The sequence below is a fragment of the Podarcis cretensis genome (genome assembly GCF_951804945.1).
Source record: "Podarcis cretensis genome assembly, chromosome: 3".
Lineage (NCBI taxonomy): Eukaryota > Metazoa > Chordata > Lepidosauria > Squamata > Lacertidae > Podarcis > Podarcis cretensis.
This window is the reverse complement of record NC_137172.1, coordinates 70,676,656-70,702,448: the sequence shown is the minus strand read 5'-3', so window position 1 is coordinate 70,702,448 and position 25,793 is coordinate 70,676,656. Positions and strand designations below refer to the sequence as shown.

General features: G+C 40.4%; 1 protein-coding gene across 1 annotated transcript in view; it reads left to right on the top strand.

The window, feature by feature from the left end:
* SLC35F1 (solute carrier family 35 member F1) overlaps positions 1 to 25,793 on the top strand; it is a 206,265-nt gene that overhangs the window by 100,446 nt on the left and 80,026 nt on the right. The window contains exon 2 of the mRNA XM_079970808.1: positions 404 to 579. Within this exon, the coding sequence (XP_079826934.1) occupies positions 404 to 579 (176 nt within the window). The remainder of the gene's footprint in view (positions 1 to 403; positions 580 to 25,793) is intronic.

Below are 25,793 nucleotides of genomic sequence, written 5' to 3'. Positions count from 1 at the left end.
TCTTTTCTTCAGTCTTTTAAAGGAAGCTTGCAGGATCTAGATTTAAAAGTGAAGACAGCTAATTGGCAAGAAGAGAAGAAGAGAATGGCGAGGAGCAAGGAAGATCAGAGGAAGGAGGGCAAATGCTGAAAGGGAAAAATAACACAAAATAAAAATGAACAAACTATGTTTGGCATAAAATGAGAGGTGAATGAAATTTGCAATTTGTGCACCCAATTGAAGAATCCAGACTATTTCTATTATATTTTCAAACTTATCACTAGCGGCCTAGAGTGAAGGGGTAGGACTATAGAAAATTGCTTTTTCAGACTTGGGCTTATTCTCTTTGTGGGTTGTAGGAATTTCTTGGCTGTTGAGTAATTCTGATTATGCTGTATCTCTTGTCTTCCTTGTTTCTTTTTAGGGAGCTCCTGTTGTCTATAGCTCTTGGGCAGGTTCTGTCCCTGCTTATCTGCGGTATTAGCCTGACCAGCAAGTATCTTTCAGATGATTTTCATGCCAACACTCCAGTCTTTCAGAGTTTCCTGAACTACATTCTCCTATTTTTGGTCTATACCACAACATTAGCTGTTAGACAAGGTAAGTGGCATTCTCTGGATGTAGAATAATTATTGCAATAATAATAATAATAATAATAATAATAATAATAATAATTGCTATAGCTTTTCTCAGTGCTTTTTTTTTCTTTTAAAATGTTTAGGGGTACTCTCATTTTCCTACTCATGTTGAAATACTGCCACTCAATGAGGCCAAACTTAGATTCACAAAATGTTTAGGAGTATGAGTCTGTGCACTGGCTTTTCTTTTTCATAGTGGATTTCCCCTCTCTTGGAATATATCAAAGCATTTCCTAGTATTTAAAAAGGAAAGAAAACTTGCAGCTCCTCCAGAAAGGTTGGTAACTATAAAAGGTTGCAAAATCACTATTAAACATTTGGGGTAGGAGTCACCTAAAAACCCTGGTATGGTAGCACTGCTCAAAGACTTCCCTTCTACCCTTATCCCCCCTTGCACCTCCCATCCCTGAAATTGACTCTAGGGAGGTTGGGAGAAGCCCCAGAACAACAGAGAAGGGAAGGAAAGGCAGATCATTTCATCTGCACAGACAGAACTTTCATCAAAGTACAATGTAGAATTTCACCCTTGATATCTTATCAGCATGAGATATTCTAATGAGAACAGTCTTTGAAGGTTTTCTTTTGTTTTCCCCTTCTCCTGTTGGCATATATGTTCATTTAGAAACCTGTTCTGATTTTGAATGCTTATTAATGAAGAGATGGAGACAGCAGACCTAGTCACGGGGGTGGGGGGATGTAACTATAAGAGCAAACTTTGACTCTGAAGGCTACAGTGGTAAAGGAAAGAACCTTTCAGTCCCAATGAAACAAAGATAACATTCATTCATTCATTTTATTGGTATGTCACTTTTCCACAAAAGAAATCATGCTGAAAGCAGCTTGCTACAAAGAAACAGGGATACATTTCAGACAAACAGTACAAAAACAATTTCATAATAACATAGCAAAACAAAAATATAGCAACATACCATAATCATAGTAACACAAAAATCACTTTTAAATTCTATAACTATAACAAGATTACTTAAAGAACATGCAGCATCCAACAGCAAAAATATCAAGGGAACTTCACAGTTTCACGTTAGTCCTAGAAACAGCCCTCTCATGATGCTCACAGTCTGTCTCCTGCAGCAACTTCTTACAAGGCCTTCAAGCTGCAAACACTCCTTCCTTGATGTTACTCACACATGAGGGGATATTCATCAAGTTTGCAGATGTCACCAAACTGGAGGGGGTGGCTAATGCCTCTGAAGACAGAATTGGGATTCAAAAAGACCTTAACAGACCAGAGAATTGGGCTGGAACCAGCAAAATGAATTTCAAAATGGTCAAATGTAAGGTTCTACACTTAGGCAGGAAGAACCAGATGCACCACTATAAGATGGGGGATACCTGGATTGCCACTAGGACATGTGAAAAGGATCTAAGGGTCTTCATAGAGGACAAGCTTACCATGACAGTTAAAGAAGGATGTTGACAAGCTGGAAGGTGTGCAGAGGAGGGCAACCAGAATGATCAAGAGTCTGGAAACTAAGCCTTATGAAGAACAGTTGAGGGAGTTGGGTATGGTAAGCCTAGAGAAGAGGAGACCAAGAGGATATATGATAGCTATATTCAGATATCTTAAGGGGTGTCACATGGAAGATGGAGCAATCTTGTTTTCTCCTGCTTCAGAGCATATGACCTTCAAGTTACAAGAAAGGAGATTCTGATTAAACCTCAGGAAAAACCTTGGAAGCTGGTGGACTCTCCTATTTTTGGAGATTTTAAAGAGGTTGGATGGCTATCTGTCATGTTTGATGTAGTTGAGATTCCTGAATTGCAGGTGGTTGAGCTAGATGACCCCAGAGTCCAGTCCAACTCTACAATTCTATAATTCTATGCCTGGGCAGAATTTGATTTCATCCCCTGCACACATGAATACTTCACTTGTCTTAGGGCTGGAAGATCATCCAAAATAGCATAGGAAACTGGCATCAATGAGGACTGTAGTGTGTGATGGAAACTGGGAGAGGCACAGGCAGAAGAACCTTCCACACTACTGGAGCCCAGTCAAGTATCCATTCTCAAGATGCTATCATTGAACCATCTCTTATTTCAGTCCTTAGATAAAATATACCTTGGACAGGCACATGCTTGAAAAGACAAATAGATGCTATGGTTTCTGAATTAATCTAGGTATCTCTACTCTTCCCCGCCTCTTCCACTTCAAGAGGTTTCCTGTTGAGATTAGGTGTGAGTAGGAAAATGCAGCTGGTTTCATGTCAAAGCCTTATAATTAATTCATGCATTTAAATGAACAAATAAACAACTTCTCTCTCTCAATCAGAAAAGCTTGAGATGATTCGAGGAAGGACCTTCAAATAATATGAAGTACCTACTGAGTTTTGACAAATATTTATTTTGCGATAGGCATAGCTTGCTCTTTTGTGGTCCTCCGAGTGCCCACCCTTATCCAAGTCCAGACCCTCTTGAGCTTCTGTAAAGCTACAGCATCTGGTGCTCTAAGGCTATTCACTGGGCTCTCAAGTGCTGGTTAACTTATTGACCATGTTTTTGTGTGTAGACTTGAAATGTGGTTGTGGTCATCATCATTTCAGATGCTTCCTTTGTTGACATCTGTGAGTGGCTTGGCAGCCTGCCTGCTGCTTAAATTATTCAACTTTGAGTCCCAGCCTTGTGGAGCAGACAGCACACCCTGTTGAGGAGAGTAATGTTCTCCTTCCCACTGGGATGGTTGTAATTAAAAGGAAGCTGTTGACTTCCACTGCGGAGGCTTCTAAACAAGGAGTTGTAAGTGTCTGTTAAAACCAAACCTGGCAAAGAATTGTCTCAGAGTCTGCAAAGATGACCTCTTTCAAAGAAAGCTTTTTCTCTCTCTCCTTCTAGTTGGATTGATAGAATGTAGCAGACACAAGTCCTATAGGTTTGTTTGCTCCTCTTGCAGAATATGGGAAAGCCTATTAATGGAGGCCTTCTTTCACATCCTTATAAGAACAATTAGAGGTTTCCCAAACCCATGAAAACCGGAACAGGATAATGAATGCCTGCATCATTTCTCCATTTCCCAGCTTAGGTGCCTTGTGGTGAAATATAGAGCAGTTCTCCCGCCGCCCCCATGCCTGTTGCAACTAGGCACTAATGCCACAAAGTTGACTTGCTTCTAAAACCATGTGGCTTGCTAGGATCATAAAAGCCTAGTGTTCTTCTGTTCCCAACAATTAGAGCAAGGAAGGTTAGAGATAAGGCAGTGGTGTCAGAGCAGGGTGAAGTGTGGAAAGAAGCAGAGCCAAACTGAAGTAGTGTGAAAAACAGAACTAAAATGTGGAGCGAGGAGATAGCCTGTTATACCACTTAATAGCAGATCTTCAGCTATAGTTAATGGGGCAGGCAATGGAGACTTGGCATTAACTACAGGCACTGCAAAGATAAGTAGAACAGCACAGAACCTATTTCAGATAGTGTGACTCCATCCTACGTGTATGAGTTTGTTTTTCTTAACTGGAATTTTGTGCAGAGTTTGCTACATTCTTTGCAGAGAAAGTGTTTCTAGCGTGGCTCTCTGCTGATTAGATAATACAGTTACATATAGTTCTTCATTTTTTATTTTCTGTGGACTATTTTTCTTTCATAGTGAAATCCAAACATTTGTCCAACAGTTCTTGTGGTTGTATACAATAATTGCAGGAAAGGCTTCTACTCACACAAGGCAAGGCACCTGAGATTAAGAGTCTCGTGCTCTACTGACTGAGCTATTTTGCCAATCCTTCCTATCTACTGCAACCCTCTATGCCATATCCCTTGTTGTTCCAGAGGGTCCCCCAGTCCCCAGGAGCACTATTTCAAGGAACATAGGGGGTGGGGGACTTGGGGAAATTTGGGGCCCTGCCTAGTGCAAGCAGAAGTACCTTCTGCTGGCACAAAGTCTTCACTAGATACATCTCTTATTTATTACCTGTTGGTTTTCCAGCCCTCTTGATGCAAATCTGTTTTTAAAGCATCTCCATTTGCTCAAACTCCCCATTAGCTAATGCTGTGGAGGATCCTGCATAGCCATTGAGATGTTCACTCACCACAGCAGCACAATAAGAGAAAAATTGAGTGCCATTAGCAAAATGTTGCCTCAATGCTACCTTGAACTCCCTCTTATGTATGTCTTCAGCTCAACATTTGCCTTTACAAATTATTTATGCTTTAGTTTCAAGCATTTGCAGATGCTTCTGTCTTTGTCTGCAGGCAATTAGCACCACTATGGTTGATTTCCTGTGAGTAAATTAGTTTTAATTTCCACTCTGCTCCTTTTGCATGGCTCTATTACACCAAGATTTTGCAAAAGAAAAAGTAAAAGTTTTGCAATGCACTTTAACTCCGATACGTAGCTGAAACATTGGATTTTGGACATACTTTGCAATTGAGACATGCTGCTTGTACCACATAGGTGATACTAATTTGAACAGTCTGGGTTGTTGTTGTTGTTGTTGTTGTTGTTGTTGTTTTAATTAAGCACAGATTAAAGGACTAGCAGTATTGACTGTGCTTAGTGATTGACTCCCATGAAAGGAAGAGAAATGGACAAAAGTCCATTTTAACCCCTTTTATCTGAGGGTAGGCAGCAAAAGTGATTCCGTCTCCATTCTCCCCTTGGGCACCCCAGTATCCCACTTTTGCAGAAGCCAAACAGGATTGAATAGTTTGCCTGAAAAGTGGGGTATGCAGCCACTGCCGATCAGCTGACTGATGGCAGCTCTAAACCCCAGTTCCTTTGGCACAGTAGTTTGATTTCAAACCATGCAGTCAAAGGAAAATGCTTCACCTGATATCACAGGTGATTAAGAGGTGGTCAGCCCCACCCACCTGCCACAGTAGCCTATACAAGTTAGATGTCTCCCCATGTATTTAGACTGTGTACACATTGCCATTTACTCTGACTCCAATGCAGTTCCAGCATTGGTGTTTGAAACCAAGTGTACATGATGATAGCCAAAATCCATTTGTATACTGTAATTTCTTGAGGAATACTGCTGATTGATGTATTTCCCCTCGAGCCTGCTTCCAGTGAATTTGAAAAAAAAACCCTAAGGCATAGTTAAGCTGAGGTGTGTCCATTTTAGACATCCATTGCACATGTGCAGATGACACCACATGCACAGATGATGGCTTTGGTGAGTAGGCATTTGGGGGCTCCAAGTGCAGGGAAACAAATCAGGTAATTGTGCATACAGCAACATAAAATGTTACTTGAAACACAGCAGGGGCAAACTATCTCACTGCATTTTAAGCCACATATGTTCATGCTCCAATTTAAGTGCCTCGCCATTTTTCAGGCAGAGGTTCATTGAAAATCCACTTTAGGTAGATTTTATAGAGCTGTGTTTGGGTTGGATTAATGTCCAAGGCTTGGAAAAAAGCACTTAAACCCTTTAGTTATTCGATTCATTTGCTTCACTTTTTGACTAAAGGTCCTTGCTATTGAGGATGCAAATTTCAGCATAAAAATTGAAATTCACAGAAATGTGGCTCATTTCTACTCATATTGACTTCAAGAAGAATGTCACTGATATTTGCTTTGGGACATTGCAAATGTAGCTGGGGGAAATCAAAGAAACAGAAGTGGTGTAGCTTTAGAGCGAGATGATGATGTGCCTGGGATTCAGCTAACACCATTGTCCAGCCGAGCATGAAACAAGCCTTCAAAGGTTAATAGAAGTCCCAGTACTAGACTATAGCCCTAGGAAAAAGTCTGGATATCATCTGACAACTTTTAAAAAGTTTCCATTGGTACATGATGCTCTCATAGCAATGTCTAAAAATGGAAGTTCATGTGTTGCTTCCATTTCCCAATGCATGTGGGTATTATAAAACTACTATTATTAGTTAGAATTGTGTGTTGGAAATTTGAGCCTGTACAGCGTAAAAGAGATCCAGTGGCTTCTCAGTCAATGTATGATGTGATGGATTCAGTCCATCTATTTTTCATACGGCTGCCTTCCTCTTTAATTCCCAGATACAAGGAACATATTTGTCAAGTGTGTCAGGCCTGTTTTACACTTTACACAGGAGCAAATGTAGTTTTGCTAGTAGAAAAACCAGGAACCATCCAATAACTCAAGCAGTAAATGGCTAGAGGCCTCGCCTTTGGTACAGACTATCCTGCTTCACACATAATGCTAAGCCAAACCATAGCTTAGCATGAATGTTTGAGCAAACACTCTTCTGAAGCTCACAGTTGCTTAGTCTAGACCAGTGTTTCCCAACCTTGGACCTCCAGCTGTTTTTGAACTACAATTCCCATCATCCCTGACCACTGGTCTTGCTAGCTAGGGATGATGGGAGTTGTAGGCCAAAAACATCTGGAGGCCCAAGGTTGGGAAACACTGGTCTAGACTATGAGCTGCAACAAAGGTTTGTCCTATGGCTTATAGCTCATGGTCTGTCCAGTAGCATTAAACTAAGAAGCTAAATCATGGCTTGACTCAGTGCAGCACAGCAGCAGCAAAACATGGTCCCGGGAGGAGCAAAGCAGCCAAGATTTCATCTCCTGGAGCCTGCATACTTGTATGTTTGGCTTAAGCCATGTTTGGCTTAGCATGACATGCAAACCAGAGCATTATAGCTTAGTGGTTAAAGTCAACGGACAAGGGATTTCCTGGGAGTTGTTCTTGAAGGAGGATGCTTTTGCTTGCAAATAATATATTCATAATTCATAATATATAGATATAGATCTTGGGATTCTAATATTTTATGTCGTAGCCCAAAATTTCTGATATATATATATATCCCCATTATTTGACATAATTCAATTATGGAAGTTCAAATTGAAAGGCTGAGTAGCATGGCATCTGTATAAGGTTAGAGCTGAATGCAGATTTGCGGTTTGTGTGATTTTGATGCCTGCTTAATGTTGGATTTGCATAATATCAGGGTTTACACAACTTCAATGTTTGCACAATTGGAGTTCTACAACTTTTGCATACCTTCACAGGCATATTTACACCTTTAAAAAGTGCATGTTTTTAGGTTAGGGGCTATCCTGTGAACTGCCCTGAGACCTGTGGGTATAGGGCGGTATATTAATTAATTAATTGAAATCTGAGTACTATTTAATACTTGGGACATATGTAACTTGCAGTTAGGTGGTGCATGTTGCATGGTTTTCTCAAAGTTTGTTTGTAGGGTTCTAAGCATTTCGTAAATTCTATAGAAAAAGTCAGCAGTCAGTTAAAATGGAAAACACTTCCCCAACTCTAGAAGATATAAATGAGAATTTATAAATTTTTTGGAAGAATTTCCAGAAAAAAATGATACAGAAAACTTATGACATTTAAAATGTGAAAGAATAGTGATTTGATAATGGAGGCTAGTAAGAAGAGATGAATAAGCTGGAATCCTATACACATATACCAAGTAGGAAGTACTACTGAATTATCTGAGATTACTTTTGAGTAGAAATGTGTAAATCAGAGAATCTGATTTTTCATACTTTAATGCCTCTTATACCTTGTGCTTTTTCATCAACCAGAATACATTTAAAGCACAGTCTTGCTAACTATAAAGAAAGAAAAGTGTAAAGTATGAGGATAGAGTATTTATCTGTGAGCAGGGCTTTTTTCGGCTGGAACTCACTGGAACTCAGTTCTCAAGTGGGCACCATTGCCATTATAAGAGAACAAGGGAAGCATTCATGGTAAGTTCCGGCACCTCTTTTTCTAGAAAAATAGGCACTGTGTGTGAAGATTAAAAAGAAACACAGCACACTCCTAACTGTGTCTACTTGGGAGTAAGTTCTATTGAAATTTACCTCCAGACAAGTAAGGCTAGGCTCACAGCCTCAGATAATAAGGGTAGAAAATCGAATTATAAAAGAAAAAGGATTGGAGGGAAAAACTGGTGGAAACAATCTATTTGCTTTATTGAATGACTTATTTACAAGAATCTTAGATCGGAATCTGTGGCCAGGTACAATTCTGAAATTGCCAAGAGAAAGATGTTACATGGAGATATCATTTTGTCTTTTCATAAAAGAGGTACTTGTAGTTTTATCTTAAGCACAGCTTGAAGAAGCCCAGTCCCAAAGGGAGACAAAGAAGAAATGAACATCCCCACCCTCTTGATTTGACTCACATCATGCTATAAGCCAGGGGTGGGGAATCCCAGGCCCAACAGGCTTCATTATCTGGGCCCCAGGGCAACCTCCAAACTGTGATTTATCCCTGGATTACACTCCTTACTGCCCCTGCTGTGTGCCTCCCCCCCCCCCCCAGTGATTTTGAGTGGCTGGAATATGCCCTTGAACTGTGGAAATGTCTGTTGCTTGCCTGGATGTACAAAGTTCAGAATCACTTCCTTTGCCCAGCACAGTTTTGCCTCTGACCCCACCCACCCCTGGTTCCCTGGAAGGTTCCTCATTGTTGTTGTTGTTTAGTCGTTTAGTCGTGTCCGACTCTTCGTGACCCCATGGACCAGAGCACGCCAGGCACTCCTGTCTTCCACTGCCTCCCTCAGCTTGGTCAAACTCATGCTGGTAGCTTCGAGAACACTCTCCAACCATCTCGTCCTCTGTCGTCCCCTTCTCCTTGTGCCCTCCATCTTTCCCAACATCAGGGTCTTTTCCAGGGAGTCTTCTCTTCTCAAGAGGTGGCCAAAGTATTGGATCTTCCGGATCTGTGCATAATTTGGAATGCACATGTTATGTACAGTGGTACCTCGGGTTACATACGCTTCAGGTTACATGCGCTTCAGGTTACAGACTCCGCTAACCCAGAAATAGTACCTCGGGTTAAGAACTTTGCTTCAGGATGAGAACAGAATGTTGGGATTCGCAGGATACTGGATAAGTCTGCAGGCTTCAACAGGATGATGCAATACTCTGCTGGGTCAGAGTGACTCAGCAGGAGTGTGATTAGTGTGATTGGCTATCACCTGTTTTAAAAGGAAAGCCTGTTTAACAGTGGTTGCAGTGGTGGTTGTGCTGTAGTGTGGTGGTGCTGTGGTGGAGAGTATTCGTTTGTAAGTACTCTGTATGGACTGTTTCTTTTGTAAATGCCTGTATATAGCTCACATTAAAAAGACTGCACTGGAAAAACCTGGAACTCTTAGTGTTTCGCTGAAAGCGCCGCGTGGAATACGCGACACAGAAATCATGCTCGGGCGGAGTGGCAGCATCAGGAGGCCCCATTAGCTAAAGTGGTGCTTCAGGTTAAGAACAGTTTCAGGTTAAGTACGGACCTCCAGAACAAATTAAGTACTTAGCCTGAGGTACCACTGTATTTATAATGTTATACGAGTCCTCTCTTTCTTTCTTTATTCAATTACATGCTTTTGGGGGGATGCTGGTGGGGAGTGGGGGTGGGGAGAGAAGTAAAATACCCTATCCATAATATTTCTGTTCTTCTCGGTTTCTTTTTACTTTGTCTGACCATAGAGTCAGTGTTTTTACTCCGAGGGTTCATTTCTGAAACCTGCACTTGTTACTCCAAAGCACTCGTGCACATAGGGACTTGCACTTTGAAGCTCATTTCCACCATTTTCTAACTCACGAGTGGGCCTGAACATAACACAATGGTAGTCAGTTTTCATTTGTTACAGGTTCCTCCTCTCCCCACTCCATTTGACCAGCTGCTTAGTATTTTTAAAACATATCCTTGCAGAGAACAGCATTAGCCTGAATGAGATCCACAGCACCTAGCAGGTTAAATAGCTAGAATCCCCCTTTAACACTTTGATTAGTAAGCCATGCCTCACCCTAAGACTCTATTTGCTTTTTTAAAAAAAGATTATTTACCGAACCTTTGAAAAATAGTCACTATTTTATGTATACTTTGATCTGCAAGATGGCACCATGTTTGTATCCTCTTTCTCTTCCTGTATCAGATGATGATAATAAATTCATGGAGGATAAGGCTATCAGTGGCTACTAGCTATGATGGCTATGTTCTGCGTCCACAGTTGGAGGCAGCATGCATCTAAATGCCAGTTGCTAGAAACCACAGGAGGGGAAAGTGCTCTTTTCACTTGCCATTACACAAATAACTACATCCATCTTGACCATACTCTGATATTTCCCAAAGCTGTCAAGATGTTCACCTATATGGGCATATTGCTGAAAGAAGTACTGTTGGAATTACAACAGCAGAGATCATTCAGTTACTAACCTAAAGGTTAATTCTGTTGACAGTCAGCCAACCAGGAGAGAGGTGGTGGTGGTGCTGTTGCCTAGCAACCAGTCAGATTGGCATGATCCTTGCTAAAGTCATGAGTTCTGGTTGATTGGTTAGTTCTGTTTCCCCCCATATGGTTAGTAGTATTTCTCTCTGCTATAGATTAGGCTTGAACAGCTAAGAAGGACAAAATGTCTCTGTTTATTTCTTCTTGTATTGTATACTGTTTTCGATCAATTTACCCTATAAGCTATTATTAGTTTATTTTGTCTCTCAAGTCTGTCTACATTATTTAAGTGATTCTGTTAACAAGTACTTACAGTGAAATCTAACCACTTCTTCAAAACCACCATTAAAGAACTTTCTGGAACAGCTGAGTTTTTGCTTGTGTTCTGGCAGAATGAATAAGAGGACTAATGGAAGGGATGCCATTTAAACAATCATTTATCCTGTGGGAAGAATGTTTGAACGCACTTAAACATTGCATTTGTTTATACAAGGAACAGAGTCAATAGTCTCTCCTTAAATCAAGGGCTTGTTGTGTTACAGTTTCTGATGCGGGTTAGTTGCTCATTTGTGCAATAGGAGAGTAATTTTTGATTCGTTGGTTGATTTCATTGATATGCGACTTTTCCACAGCAAACTGTTTCTAAAGTGGTTTACATCAAACATCCTCTTGTCAAAATACAGAACATGGGATGGAGGAGAGAAACAAGTTTATGGAATGTATCAATAAATTCACAAAGAAAAACAATTCAGCATACGTTAAATAAATTCAATAATGCAAAAGATATCATCAAGATTGAAATGCACAAGTACAGAGGTGTGTGAGCAGTTCCACAGAATTCCCTGTGAACCCTGTTCCATAAATCCACTTACCTCTTTGTCAGTGGCAACAGCCCCTCCCCTGTCTTGCGACTTCCCCATGCCCAGCACAAAGTTCCACTTTGGCCAGAGGAGGCACCACTAGCATTGAAGGGAGAGAATCCACTCCTCTCTTCCTAAATGGACAATTTGGGGGAAGGATAGAAGGAGTGGTTCTCTCCTCTTGACTGCAGCAAAGGTTGAAACAGCAGCAAGCCAAGGATAAATCCTGGCTACAGCCCTTGGCTTGTTTGGAGCAAGACAAACTATGGGCCTGAGCTCAGATGGAATGTGACACCTGAAGTGTAGGTGGGTTCCCACAAGGCAAGACACAGTGATAACAGCAAGAACCTTTATTCAACTAACAGAGCTAGACAACAAGGGCAAAGCAACAGCTTATATACATTTCTGAAGGCCTGGGTCACTCTCACTGCCAACGTGATTGGCTAGCTAAACTTCCAAGCTGCAAATCATAACTCAGAGTTTAAGGGCCAGAGGCAGAGGCCCAAATCCTGAATTCTTCTGTGATTGGATATCATGTATTGAATCAGAACACAGGAGCTCAGAATCCTTGTTCCAGACTCAAGCTCAGGCAAACACAGACCACTGAATACATAACACTACCAATCTGTGGCTCAGCTCCCCATAGGAGCAGGGATGTGGGAGGAGCAAAGCAACCATGGTTTTCCCCCTGTGCACCAGCACACTTGTTCATTCACAGTAAACCATAGTTTGGCTTTACATTACATGTAGTCCAGAGCAGGAGACAATAATGAGCTAAACTAAAGGGAATAGCAAGATGTTATATCATTGACAGGTTGGTGGCTGGCTGGCTTCCTTGCAGCAGGCTGCAAACTGCTGGCTCCTGTAAATGAGAGTGAAAGTTATTTTTCCCTCTTCCTCATTCACTCCAATCATGATTTTGGAAAGAGAGCTCATGTCAGCTTCTCTGGGTTGCAGTGTGAGAAAACAGGATTCTTTGGCAGCAAAGTGCACTTCATTTCTGCTTAACTGTCTCTCAAGACTCTATGGGTGGTGCATTCTCCTAATCTCTCATTGGGCATGAGAGCAGCAGGCAGTGTCTGAGAAGATGCTGGAGGAACTACAGTGTGTTCACCAAAGAGCCTTCTTCCACCCTATTCATAGGTACTTGCAAGTGAGCACTACTGAACTCCTTGGCCCTTATTCTGAGAAAGCATGCACAAGCTCATGCTGTTATGACTTGCTCTAGCTAAATACAGTGGGGTCGAGGGGCCTGAAAAAAAACGAGATGGGGAAATTGATGATCAAACTGAAGAGGTCACAAGCAAATTACTAAATGAGTTTTAGCATGAAACAGTGAATTGCCCAACTAGCAATAGAGCTGTAGATCAGGGGTTAACCAATACAATGCCCTTCAAATGTTGTGGGGCTACAACTCCCCTCATCCCTGACCATTGTCTATGCTGGCTGGAGCAGATGTGAACTGGAGTCCAACAACATATGGAGAGAATTGTATTGATTACTCCTGCTATAGATCTTTGAAATAAATGCCTTTTAAATTGAGCATGTGCAGAGCACATTTTCATCACTGCTAAGTGGTCACAACAGCAAGCTGTTACATACCGCCATTCTCTTTTCCCGGAAATACTTAATTGTCAGGATTTTTTTTCCTGGGTCAGCAGCTGATTCTGGATATATTGTGCTAAGAAGTTGCTCACAGCTGACTACCTGGAAACAATGGTTGGAAACCAAACCCAGCCAGCATTTGTGGAGACCTGCCTGTGAATAACCCAAAGTATGGACCCCCCCCCACAAAGGAGACTTACACTGACACAATAGCCTTGTGCCCATCAGTAACGATGTAAAAGCAGCTTGGAAACTGGCTTATTGCAGAAGGCACCATCTAGGGTTTATCGTGCAAATGCATGACCAACGAGGCCTTTACAAGTCATCTATGGCAGCCCTTCATTCCATTCGAAGGAAATCCATTCAGTTGGAGATGCAGGTTAGGGAATGCAAATTGAAAATTATAAGGAAAATGGTTCTGTACACAAATGCAAACAGGAATAGCCCTCCTGATGGATGCTAGTTCATAAAACCATAGAACTGTAGACTTGGAAGGGACCCTGAGGATCATCTAGTCCAACTGTCTGCATTGCAGGAATATCAACAAAAGCATTCATTACAGATAACCATCCCACCTTTATTTAAAAACCTCCAATGAAGGAGTTGTGTTACTGCTTATTATTGTGTTAGGGATAATGTTACTGGTTCATTCATCTTTCTGTGCATCCTGAATTGAATGCAAAGTGAATGCATAAAAAGGTGAGGGAGATCTGTTTGGAGTAGCATTAACATTTAATTCCATTTCTGTCTCATGCATTTCATAAGCCTCTCAAGGTGTTTCTGTTTAGTAAACAGATGCCCCACTTCCTCTACCTGGAGGGTAGTGGATGGATTTATCTTTATTTTATTTTTTCTGCATGAAAATGCTGTAATTTGAATCCTACCGCTGTAAGCAAAATTCAAGACCAAGGTTGCCTCCCATTTTATCCTACAGCAGCCGTCACCTTCAGTTTATGGAATCTTTAAACATTCATCAATTCAAGCTGCTAGGAAGCATAGAGGCTTATGCATTCCCTTCACGTAGCCACAGCGTTTATATGGCAGGTTTTGAAGTGTGGTTACAAGATGATAACTGTATTGCCTGAAGGCGCTAAGTCTTGCTTTGCCAGAATTGTGCTTTGTATGCAATTAGTGTAAGAATTCAAAAGAGTGAAGTTTATCCTCACCAACGTCTCTCTCATTATAAATGGATCATAATGGAGGAAGAAAGCAGTCTCTGCAGCGCCTTCCTTAAGTGTTCATTAAATCAAATGCTCTACAACACAGCAGGCTGTGAACTAGGGATAACTGAGGAGTGTGATCTTTGCCCATTCTGATACAAACTGACCTGATCTGCACCTCTTGGACTCACGTGGATTGGAAGCTAGCAATGCACTGCGCTTTGCAGGTGTCAACACAGTGCTGCACTTTTTAAAAAAAGACATTGGCATGCTTTAAAAATGCATATCTTGAGATAAACTGCATTTAGAAATGCGTATCTTGAAAGAACGTATGTTCAAATATATATTTCAGTGCAAGTTTTTATGAGGATTTTTTAATAGTTATATGACAAAAGTGCTTCTAAGCACTTTACAAGCAAAAATAAAAACAAAAACCCATAAGTGGGGAACCTTTATCCTGAGGGCCACATTCCCTTTTGGGCATCATGCCACTGGTGGTCAGTGCCAGAGACATTTGTACACCCTTCTCAGTGCTCCAGCCAGGTAAGCAAGAGGCATCCTCAGAGTTGAGGGACACATTCCAGCCAAGCAAAAACAATCGGGGTGCAAAGCAAGAGCAGGGATGGTTATGGTCTGGAGAGAAAGGGTTTAGCCTGGGGATTCCTGGAGGGCAACATTTGGGCCCCACACGCCTGTTGTTCCCCACCCGTTCTAGGACATGCTTTTGTTTTAAGCAGGGGAAATGGTGAAGGCACCTGTGTGTGCATTTGAGCATGTCTTGGAATCTTCTGCAGTGGGCTTGTGTTCTGTGACAATAGAGTTGATGTCAAAAGGATTCCCTGAAGGTAGAAAGGCTGTATTGTAAGCAATGCTCTGAAGCAAAACACGATAAAATTTAAACAGCCTACTGTCATTGTTCCTTATGTGGGAAACCTCCTTACAGAAATGAACAGTATGAAAGGCCTTCACAGACACACACACTCTTTTATGCAATATTATTTCTGCTGCAAAACATACGAACATCAGAACATTTAAGAAGCCCCACTGGATCAGGCCAAAGACACGTGGTATAATAACAACAACAACAACAACAACAACAACAACAACAACAACAACAACAATTTATTATTTATACCCCGCCCATCTGGCTGGGTTTCCCCAGCCACTCTGGGCGGCTTCCAACTGAATATTAAAAACAATACAGCATTAGACATTAAAAACTTCCCTAAAGAGGGCTGCTCTCGCAGTGGCCAAGCAGATGCCTGTGGGAAGCACTTAAGCCCTTAAATAGATGACGGGAAATAGGCTTGATGCAGTACCATCAAGATTTGAATTCTTAGATGAAGAGCCCATGGTCTGAAGTAAACAATTCAACCTTTAAGTTTAAACATAATCTGTAGTAAGAAAACACAAAAGCTTGAGGGAGGAAATATATACTTTTGTGAAATTAAATTAATTGCATGTAGAAGATTCTTTGTGGTCTAAATCAGGTGAGGATTTTCTCTCATCCTTTTGATTAATAAAACATTGGGAAGAAATGATAATTTATATAACAATATGTTAAATATTTCCTCTTGAACAGAGATGCAGCTACTCCAGGTAAGGCAACCTTTTTGGTAACTGCTGCCATGGAAACCAAGCTACTACTTTCTCGTTGGAAGAATAGCCCCTTGTGGATAATGGATCTCAGTACAAAATTTCAAGATTTTTTGGAGTTTCATGTGGCATAGTGGTGGCTTTTTAAAAGATCACAGACCTGCACAGTCCAAGGGCAGGTGTGTCTGGCAGCAAGTCTGCATGCTCTTCTTCGTATTGACTTTTTCATTTTATTTATCTGAAAGGCCCAATCATTATTTTGTCCTTATTTGGGCTGGCAACAGTACTCCAAATCAGTGGTTAAAACCTTACCCCACGCAGTGCTAAGGATGTTATATTATACATTTTCCAATTAGTTTCTGGTTCTCAAGTGACCTGAATGTAAAGAAGAATAATTGAGAGTTAAGAACTAATGTTACATTTATTTGACAAAATAGTAAATTTATTCCATTCATAAAATGAATAAAAATATTAAAACAGCACTCTTATAACATTGATAAAGGCCAAATGCACATAATTGTGGTTACTACCTCAGAACATTGGATATGTGTTTATTTAATGTTTAAATTGGAATATCAGGCCGCTGAAAAAGGCTGTTGAAATGCATTTGGCTGAATGGTTATTAAAGAGGACTCATTTCTACATGTTTCAATGGTGTTTAAACTTCTGAGGGTGGTGAAATTAACAAAAGGGACCCCTCTGCTGATCTTAACACCTGAGAGCATCTGTAGGGAAAGAGGTGGCCTTTCAGATATTTGGGAACTAAGTCTTCAGGGTTTTAAACACTAACATGTGGATTGCATTGCGTTGGGACTAGAAATGAACTGGCAACCAATGCAGCTATTTTAAAACAGGATTTATATGAGTTCCCCAAGCTTAAAAGCCTGCTCCTTCCAGGGGTGTGCTATCTGTTCAAAGCAGGCCATCTTCCCATCCCCTGGTCTCGAGAACTTTGTACACATCTCTGCCTTCAGGCAGCAGATAGGAAGGGAAGTGGTGATTTATTTATTTATCATCTTCCTTTATTAATTTTTTTCATACAGTATTCTTTATTTATTAAATTTCTATGCCGTCCTTCATCCGAAGATCACAGGATGGTCTACAATATAAAAAACACAAAAAACCCACTTATCATAGTTTTCCTATGTTGTGTATCTAAACATATAGCTTGCCCCTTACCCGGCTATGTGGTTGCTCTTATATTAACGTTTATATTCACACTATACTGTTTCTGAATCTCAAGGTCATTTTGGTCTCTTCTGTACAACATGCTGAAAAATTCAGAATAGTAGTAATTCCTCCATATGATGCCAACTATGTATTCATCACCCAGAATGTGAAATGCAAGTTCCAGTTCAGTTCATAATCCCAATGTTGAACTTTCATTTTTATTTTTCAGAACAGAGTGTGTCTGTGTGTTTTTTAAAAAAATAAATTATATTAGATTATTTTAGCATTGCTTAAGAAGAAAGCACATGCAATCAGTGCGAGCTACTGCATTCAAAATTCAAATTTATTCAGCAAATCAAGTGAAAACCCTGATTTAATCTCACTTTTGGTGAGTTTACTGCTTTAAGAAACTGATCCATCCTTAAAGCTTTTGTGTGTGTGTGTGTGTGTGCGCGCGCGTGCAGTTTCTATTTAAAGCTAAGCGGCTGTGAAAATTGTCACGAAGCAGCTTGGTTACCTTATTAGCTTTACTGGAAAATGCTAAGGCTAAAATAATTTCAGACTAAAATCCTATGTGTGATCAGGTTGCAGTCCTAGGCTCCTTCCTTAGGAGTCAGCCCCATTGAACTTGGTGGGAATTGTTGACACACGTCGGATTTTACTGTTAAGTGTGTTTTTTAATGTCCTCAAAGACAACCGTTATCACCAAGGTGACAGGTAAGCCAAGGACACTGAGATGAGATGGCGTGGCAGGTTGAGCAATGGGTTGGATAGGGATGAGCAACCTGAAATTGAGTCCAAATTTGAATAGGTGGTAAGGACCCAGGAGTATCTGTAACCTGCAAATACCTCTGGATCCAGCCCTGCTCCTGGAATCGTGGGTGGCAACAATAGTAAAGTCTGCATTTTTACCAGTTGCACCTGACTTGCCAACTTTTACTGTTCCTAGAGGAGCTTAACTTCCTCTTCTTCCTACTTTGGTAATCTTAAGGAGCAACTCTGCAATACATTCTACACAAGGAGGCCCTTGAAAGTTGTTCTGTAGCTCCGAAGTGAATGCAAAATGCTTGGGTGTGTGCCCATTTATAAGGCACTGGCTATTTGTTCCTTTTCAAGCTCCTATAGGATTCATTTCCCCACTGATGAGAGGACTCTCCATAACTGCAGCTCCATATGGGGAAACAGACAGAAAAGACAAATGAGGAAACACATTCAAACAAAGGAGAATCTTGACATATTGACTGGGGCTTATCACAGATACCTTCCAATTGTTGTGGCTTGATCTATTCTGCTAGCAGTTTTGCAATGCGCCTTAAAAACCTATGCTTATTTAATAATAATTTAATAATACAGTGGTACCACGGGTTACACACGCTTCAGGTTACAGACTCCGCTAAACCAGAAATAGTACCTCGGGTTAAGAACTTTGCTCGGGTTAAAAACAGATGAGAACAGAAACTGTGCAGCGGCAGGCCCCATTAGCTAAAGTGGTAGCTCAGGTTAAGAACAGTTTCAGGTTAAGAATGGACCTCCAGAACGAATTAAGTTTTTAACCCGAGGTACCACTGTAATTAAAGCAAAAGTGTCTTGATGCTTCTAAAGAAGACATTTGTTTATGGTGATGGTTATTGTGGTTGGCAGGAGGGCATGGTGTGGACCTCAGGAAGCCCAAATTGTTATCAGTTGGCTGATATCTTGTTGAGAACTGAAGTGTGAAATGAGGATCCTCAACATGGACAGCTGCAATCCTATTATTTCCATGTCCCTGTTGGTTATTGGGAGAATTGCTGATCCTGTCCTGGCTGAGGCTGATGGGAGTTGTAGCCCAAAACATCTGGAGGGCACCAGGTTGGTGAAGGCTGCTTTAAGATTTATGACTTGATAATCCCATTCTGCCCTTGGAAGGTTATAAACTTAATATTTTTCTAGTTTGGCGTGCTCCTGATTTAGGGTCCTCTTCTCTGGTTTCCATAGCTTATTGAGAAGATTTAAGACAATTTATTTTGCAGGAGGGAAGGCTAGACTGAGAAATACATCTCTCTTGGGCAAATTATGAAAGCTTCTTGGTGGATAATTTATGGCTGCTTACCTTGTAACCAAGTAAGGCAAATCACTCTCAGCATGCCTTCCATGTATTTATTGTAGCCATTCAGATATCTTGGTTATGGTAGGAACATCATGGCAAATGCCAACATAAAGGGTATCTGCAGAATTCTTCTACACATTCTGTGAAGTTATCCAGTATAAGAGAATGTAGAGACGAAGGAAGGAGAATAACCGCTGCTGGATGTCAGAGAAGTCTGACAGAAATGGAAACAGGAGTGGAAATACCCAGTGTTTAGATTCTTACCAGCAACTACACCGCCACAGCTTGTAAAACTAAATAGTAGGTCCGGATGCCTTTCTTCCCCCCTTTACCAAGGCTCTGTTGAAACCAGCCCACCCTCCAAACCCCACAGTCAGCAAAGCCCTATGAAGTCTCACAAGGTAGCATTTGACAACCTCAACATCAATTTCTATTTCTTATCAATATCCGCCCCTCCCCGCCACCACCATTTCTATATTTATTTCTACTAGTTCTGGAATGGCAAATTAATGCCAGTCAACCTGTTTCTTTGTGCTGCACCAGTAAACATAGGTCTCAATAAAATGACGCCAGTAAACAGCATTTTCTGTTTCTCAGCCCAGTGGTTCATTCGATTTATTCATTCCAGCTGGGCATAATAAGATTCCCCAGGATGATTTTCCGTCAAAGCTGACTGCTCCTTGAATCAGTCAATTAGCCAGACAGACTGCATGCACACTTTGGATGGACGTTATGATGATGGATGACAAATTACAAAGGAAAAGTGGGATTATGACTCTTGATGCATGATCAGAATGGACTTCAGGTTGATGTCTCAGCTTTGAGCTTCCTCTTTTCTGCCTTTGACAGGGATTCCACAAGAGAATGTGGTGCATGTTTATGGACAGATATTTTCTGTATCCTCGGTATCATGGCCACTGGTCCCATCATCTCCTGGCAAATAGAAGGGGGGGGGGGAAATGTAGGCAGTGAGAGATTTTACTTTCTTGAGTTCCATAATCACTGCAGATGGTGGCAGCAGTCACGAAATTAAAAGATGCCTGCTTCTTGGGAGAAAAGCAATGAGAAACCTAGACAGCATCTTAAAAAGCAGAGACACCACCTTGCCGACAAAGTTCCGTATAGTTAAAGTGTATTGAAGTGAGAGCTGGACCATAAAGAAGGTTGATTGCTGAAGAATTGATGCTTTTGAATTATGGTGCTGGAGGAGACTCTTGAGAGTCCCATGGACTGCAAGAAGATCAAACCTATCCATTCTTAAGGAAATCAGCCCTGAGTGCTCGCTGGAAGGACGGATCGTGAAGCTGAGGCTCTAATACTTTGGCCACCTCATGAGAAGAGAAGACTCCCTGGAAAAGACCCGGATGTTGGGAAAGATTGAGGGCACAAGGAGAAGGGGACAGCAGAGGACAGTGCTCTTGAAGCTACCAACATGAGTTTGACCAAACTGCAGGAGGCAGTGGAAGACAGGAGTGCCTGGCGTGCTCTGGTCCATGGGGTCACAAAGAGTCGGACACGACTAAACAACAACAAACAACAACAGTTGTCTAAAGAAACCCCCCTCTGATTACATCCTGCCCATTATAATGATGGTCATTTCACTAGTTCCATAGAACTTAATGTGGATGTTCATCTTATGCTCAGTTTATGTTTCATTTTGAGATCTCCTTTGGCAGAAACATCCCCCCCCCCCACTACGTCCAATAAAATGTGTTTAAAATGAGTGTCTTTAAAAGCCAATACCAGTGGGCCATACTGATGTAATATTCTGCCGCACGTGAACATGGGCTATCATTGTTAGCAAAGACACTTAAATAGACAGCATCCAGAGAGAAAAGAAATCCTGGTAAGCATTTTCTGAGAAAACGGAACAAAAGCAGTGCATACCAGAGCTTTCCAAACCGTCTGTTGCGTGTGTCGGCTGCAGTGTGTAGGTGTGTCATGCGAACGTTCCCCACGCTTCTCCTGCAACTGGAAAGGGGTTAGTTTAACCTATGGTTTGCTAGTAAAACTGAATTCCTGTGCTGTGAAATGATGCATGTCTAAAAAGTGTGTCATCCATATGAAAAGTTTGGAAAGCTCTGGTGTATAATGTGAGGTGAAAGAAGCAGAGAGGCTTTGTCTTTCTTACATCAGAATTTATACGTAACAGGCAGACATTCAACCAAACATACAGAGGAAAAATTCCCTCAGAACTGCACCACCAGTCAGAGCATGTTCTACCTCAATAAACATCATGCCACTTTGTTTGGTTGGCTAGCTGACTTCAACACTAACATAATTAATCCTTTAGTTGCACATGGAATGTTCTTTGCTTTTGCACTTCTATTTTTTTATATATATAAATATTTATTGAGATTTTTTAAATACAAAATGCAAAAATAATAAATAATATGACATGTATCATAACATATTTTCAAAGCTTCTTTGGACTCCCTCACGTCTCCCGCTCCCACTTACATCATTGTAAACTTTTTCCAGCATTTATCATCTTGTTTACATTCTTAAATCTCATTCATTTAATTTAGTCTAATAATTCTCCAAAAGGTTTATATTTTCCTCAATCTCACTTATCATCCAGATTACGTCTAATTTAGTGGTGCTCAATTATTTATGGTCTGGCATCCTTCTTAACATTCAACCAAATTACAGTATTTTTGTAAATAAATCCTAAATTTCTTCCAGTCTTCTTCAACCCTCTCCTCTCCCAGGTCTCGGATTCTGCCGGTCATCTCAGCCAATTCCATATAGTCTATCAGTTGCATCTGCCATTCTTCCAGTGTGGGTAGATCTCGAGTTTTCCAGTGCTTGGCGATGAGTATCCTTGCTGCTGTTGTTGCATACAGGAAAAAAGTTCTGTCCTTCTTTATCACCCTCTAGCCGACAATACCCAGGAGAAAGGCCTCTGGTTTCTTGGGGAAAGTATACTTAAATACCTTTTTCAACTCATTATATATCATTTCCCAGAAGGCCTTCACTCTAGGGCACGTCCACCAGAGGTGAAAGAATGTTCCTTCATTCCCTTTACATTTCCAGCATTTGTTATCAGACAAATGGTATATTTTGGCGAGTTTAACTGGGGTCATGTACCATCTATATATCATTTTCATTACATTTTCCTTCAAAGCATTACATGCAGTGAAGTTCAACCCAGTGGTCCACAACCTTTCCCAGTCCTCGAACATGATATTATACCCAATGTCCTGTGCCCACTTTATCATAGCCCATTTAACCATTTCATCTTGTGTGTTCCATTTTAACAGCAAGTTATACATTCTTGAAAGTACCTTAGTCTTAGGTTTTAGCAGTTCTGATTCCAATTTCGATTTCTCCACCTGGAACCCTAACTTTTTGTCATTTTTGAAAACTTCTTTAATCTGAGCGTAGTGTAACCAGTCTCGCACTTTATCCTTCATTTTCTCCAAACTCTGCAATTTCCAATTGTCTCCATCTTTTTCTAGTATTTCCCCATATTTTGGCCATTTGGCCTCCATATTGGGTCTTTTTCGGGCCTTAGCTTCCAGAGGTGATAGCCACCTTGGAGTTTTGTTTTCCAATAAGTCTTTATATTTTGTCCAGACATTGAACACTGCTTTTCTGACAATATGGTTTTTAAAGGCCTTATTGATTTTAACCTTATCATACCATAAGTATGCATGCCAACCAAAAGCATTGTTAAAACCTTCCAAATCCAATACATCAGTGTCTTCGAGAAGTAGCCAATCTTTTAGCCAGCAGAAAGCTGCGGCCTCATAATACAACTTTAAGTCCGGCAGGGCGAAGCCCCCTCTCTCTTTCGCGTCGGTTAATATCTTAAACTTAATTCTGGGCTTTTTGCCCTGCCAGACAAACTTAGAAATATCTCTCTGCCACTTCCGGAAGCACTCCGTCTTGTCCACAATCTTTTTTTTTTTTTTTTTAATTCTTTTTATTAATTTTCACATTAGATCACCAAAAAGAACAAATCAACGGTTACAACAGTTGTAAAAAACCCCAACACACACAAAAAAGAAAACTAAATAAATATCAATACATAATGTATAAACAATGCCGATTTCCATTACGCTTCTTTGTCTTCTCATTTATATCTTTATATCTTTAAGTATTTTAATTATTCTACACACCTATTGACTTCCATCCCTCCCGGTTTCAGGCTTCTTAGTATGAATAGTTTGTTTCTCCTGCAGTTGATAGTTACAATAATTTGCACATCGTAAGATCTATATCAGTCCTGCTATAGTTTTTAGGTTCTTGTAATTCCCTTCAATATAAATCATAAATTTATTCCAGTCATTAATAAACTTTGTATTCTTTTGGTTTCTAATTTTTTGTGTCATTTTTGCAAGTTCTACAAATTCGAATAACTTTGTTTGCCAATCACTAATTGGTGGGATACTTTGGCTTTTCCAATTTTGTCTTGTCCACAATCTGTAGTGTTTGAAACAAAAACAACATTTTTGGCAATACATTCATCTTAATAGCAGCAATTCGGCCTAACAAAGAAAGTTTCAATTTTGTCCAACTATCTAAGTCTCTCTTAATTTCTGACCAACATTTTTCATAATTATCCTTAAATAGACTCAGATTTTTTGCTGTTATATTTACCCCTAGGTACTTTACTTTTTTAACCACATTTAATTCTGTCTTTCTCTGAAACCGTTCTGACTCTGTATCTGTCAAATTTTTTCCCAATACCTTGGTTTTCTGTTTGTTTAGTTTAAATCCCGCCACCCGACCAAAGTCTTGGATCAATTGTAATACTCTTTTCGTACTAGATTCTGGCTCCTGCAGGGTCAAAACTAGGTCATCTGCAAAAGCTTTGAGTTTATATTGTTTCGCTCCGACCTGAATTCCTTCCACCAACCGATCCCCTCTAATCATATTCAGGAGCACTTCCAGAACCGAAATAAATAGCAAAGGGGAAATAGGACAGCCTTGTCGTGTTCCTTTTTCAATTTTAAACTCTTCTGTAACCACATTGTTAACTATCACTTTAGCCTTTTGTTCTGAATATATTGCATCGATCCCATTCTCAAAACCCCGTCCCACTCCCATTTCTTTTAAATTTCCCTTCATAAATTTCCAGGAGATATTGTCAAAGGCCTTCTCCGTGTCTATAAAAATTAACACTGCTTTTGTATTTATGTCTGTTTGCAAAAGTTCCAAAATGTCAATAATGTTCCTTGTGTTAGCAAACAAGTGTCTACCTGGGAGAAAGCCCGCCTGGTCCTTATGAATTACCTTGTTTAAAACTTTTTTAAATCTACTTGCCAGAATATCTGCAAATATTTTGTAATCCACGTTTAAAAGAGAGATGGGACAATAGTTCTTAAGTTGTGTCTTTTCAGCTTCCGATTTTGGTATCAATGTGATGAAGGCTTCTTTCCACGATTCTGGCGCCCTCCTCCCCTCCATAATTTCATTGCTAACCTCCATCAGTGGTTGTATCAGATAGTCTTTTAGTGTCTTATAATACTTGGAGGTCAGCCCATCTGGTCCTGGAGATTTGCCCAATTTCATATTTTGAATGGCTTGTTCAATCTCTTGTGTTATTTTACAGTTCAGGATTGATCTATTTTCTTGTGACAATTTTGGTAATCCATTTTTTTCCAAAAATTAATCTCAATCTCATCTTGCGGCCCTTGGGTATATAATTTTTTGAAATATCTCTGGAAGCACTTTCTAATATCCACAGGGTTCTGAATGTTTCTTCCTTCAATCTCTAAATTTGTAACTGTATTTAGTTTTTGTCTCCTCTTCAACTGCCAAGCTAGCAGTTTTCCACATTTATTCGCCGATTCAAAAGTTTTTTGTTTCATTAATTTAATCTTCCACTCTATTTCCTGGTTTATCAATTTAGAATATTGTGCTTGATGAAGTTTAATTTCTCTCAGCGTCGGCTGTGACTTCGGGTTTAATCTTAGCTTCTTTTCTAATTCTTTAATTTTCTCCAAGATTTTATCTTTCCTCTCATTTTGTGTCCTTTTCTTTACAGCATTCTGTTGTATCAAGAACCCCCTCATCACTGCCTTGCTTGCGTCCCAGATGATTCTTTTTTCCACCGTAGTGTTCATGTTTATCTCAAAATAATCCTTTAGAGCTTTTTGGGCCTTCTTAATAATCTCCTGATCTCTAAACAAATTGTCATTCATCTTCCATCTAAAGGAGCCGGTTGGTATTAGTGTCATGTCCATCTTTACTGCATTATGGTCGGAGCAGGTCTTTGGGCAGATTTCCACCTTTTTGACCTTGGGTGCCAGACCTCTAGATATCCATATTTGGTCGATTCTTGTCCAGGTCAGTTGGGCTTCAGAGAAAAATGTTCCCTCTCTTCCCAAGGGGTTCTTTGTCCTCCAAATATCAATCAAATCCATATTGTCTGTCATTTCGAAAAAGGTCTTTGGTAGTCTGCCATCTTTTGTAACATTTTGGCTTTGTGACTTATCCATGTTGGTTGATACGACCCCGTTCATATCTCCCATCAAAATGATGTTGTTGTAGTCCAGATAATCCAGCATGGTCTCACGCAACTTCTTATAAAATTCCGATTTCCCCTCATTTGGTGCATAGATTC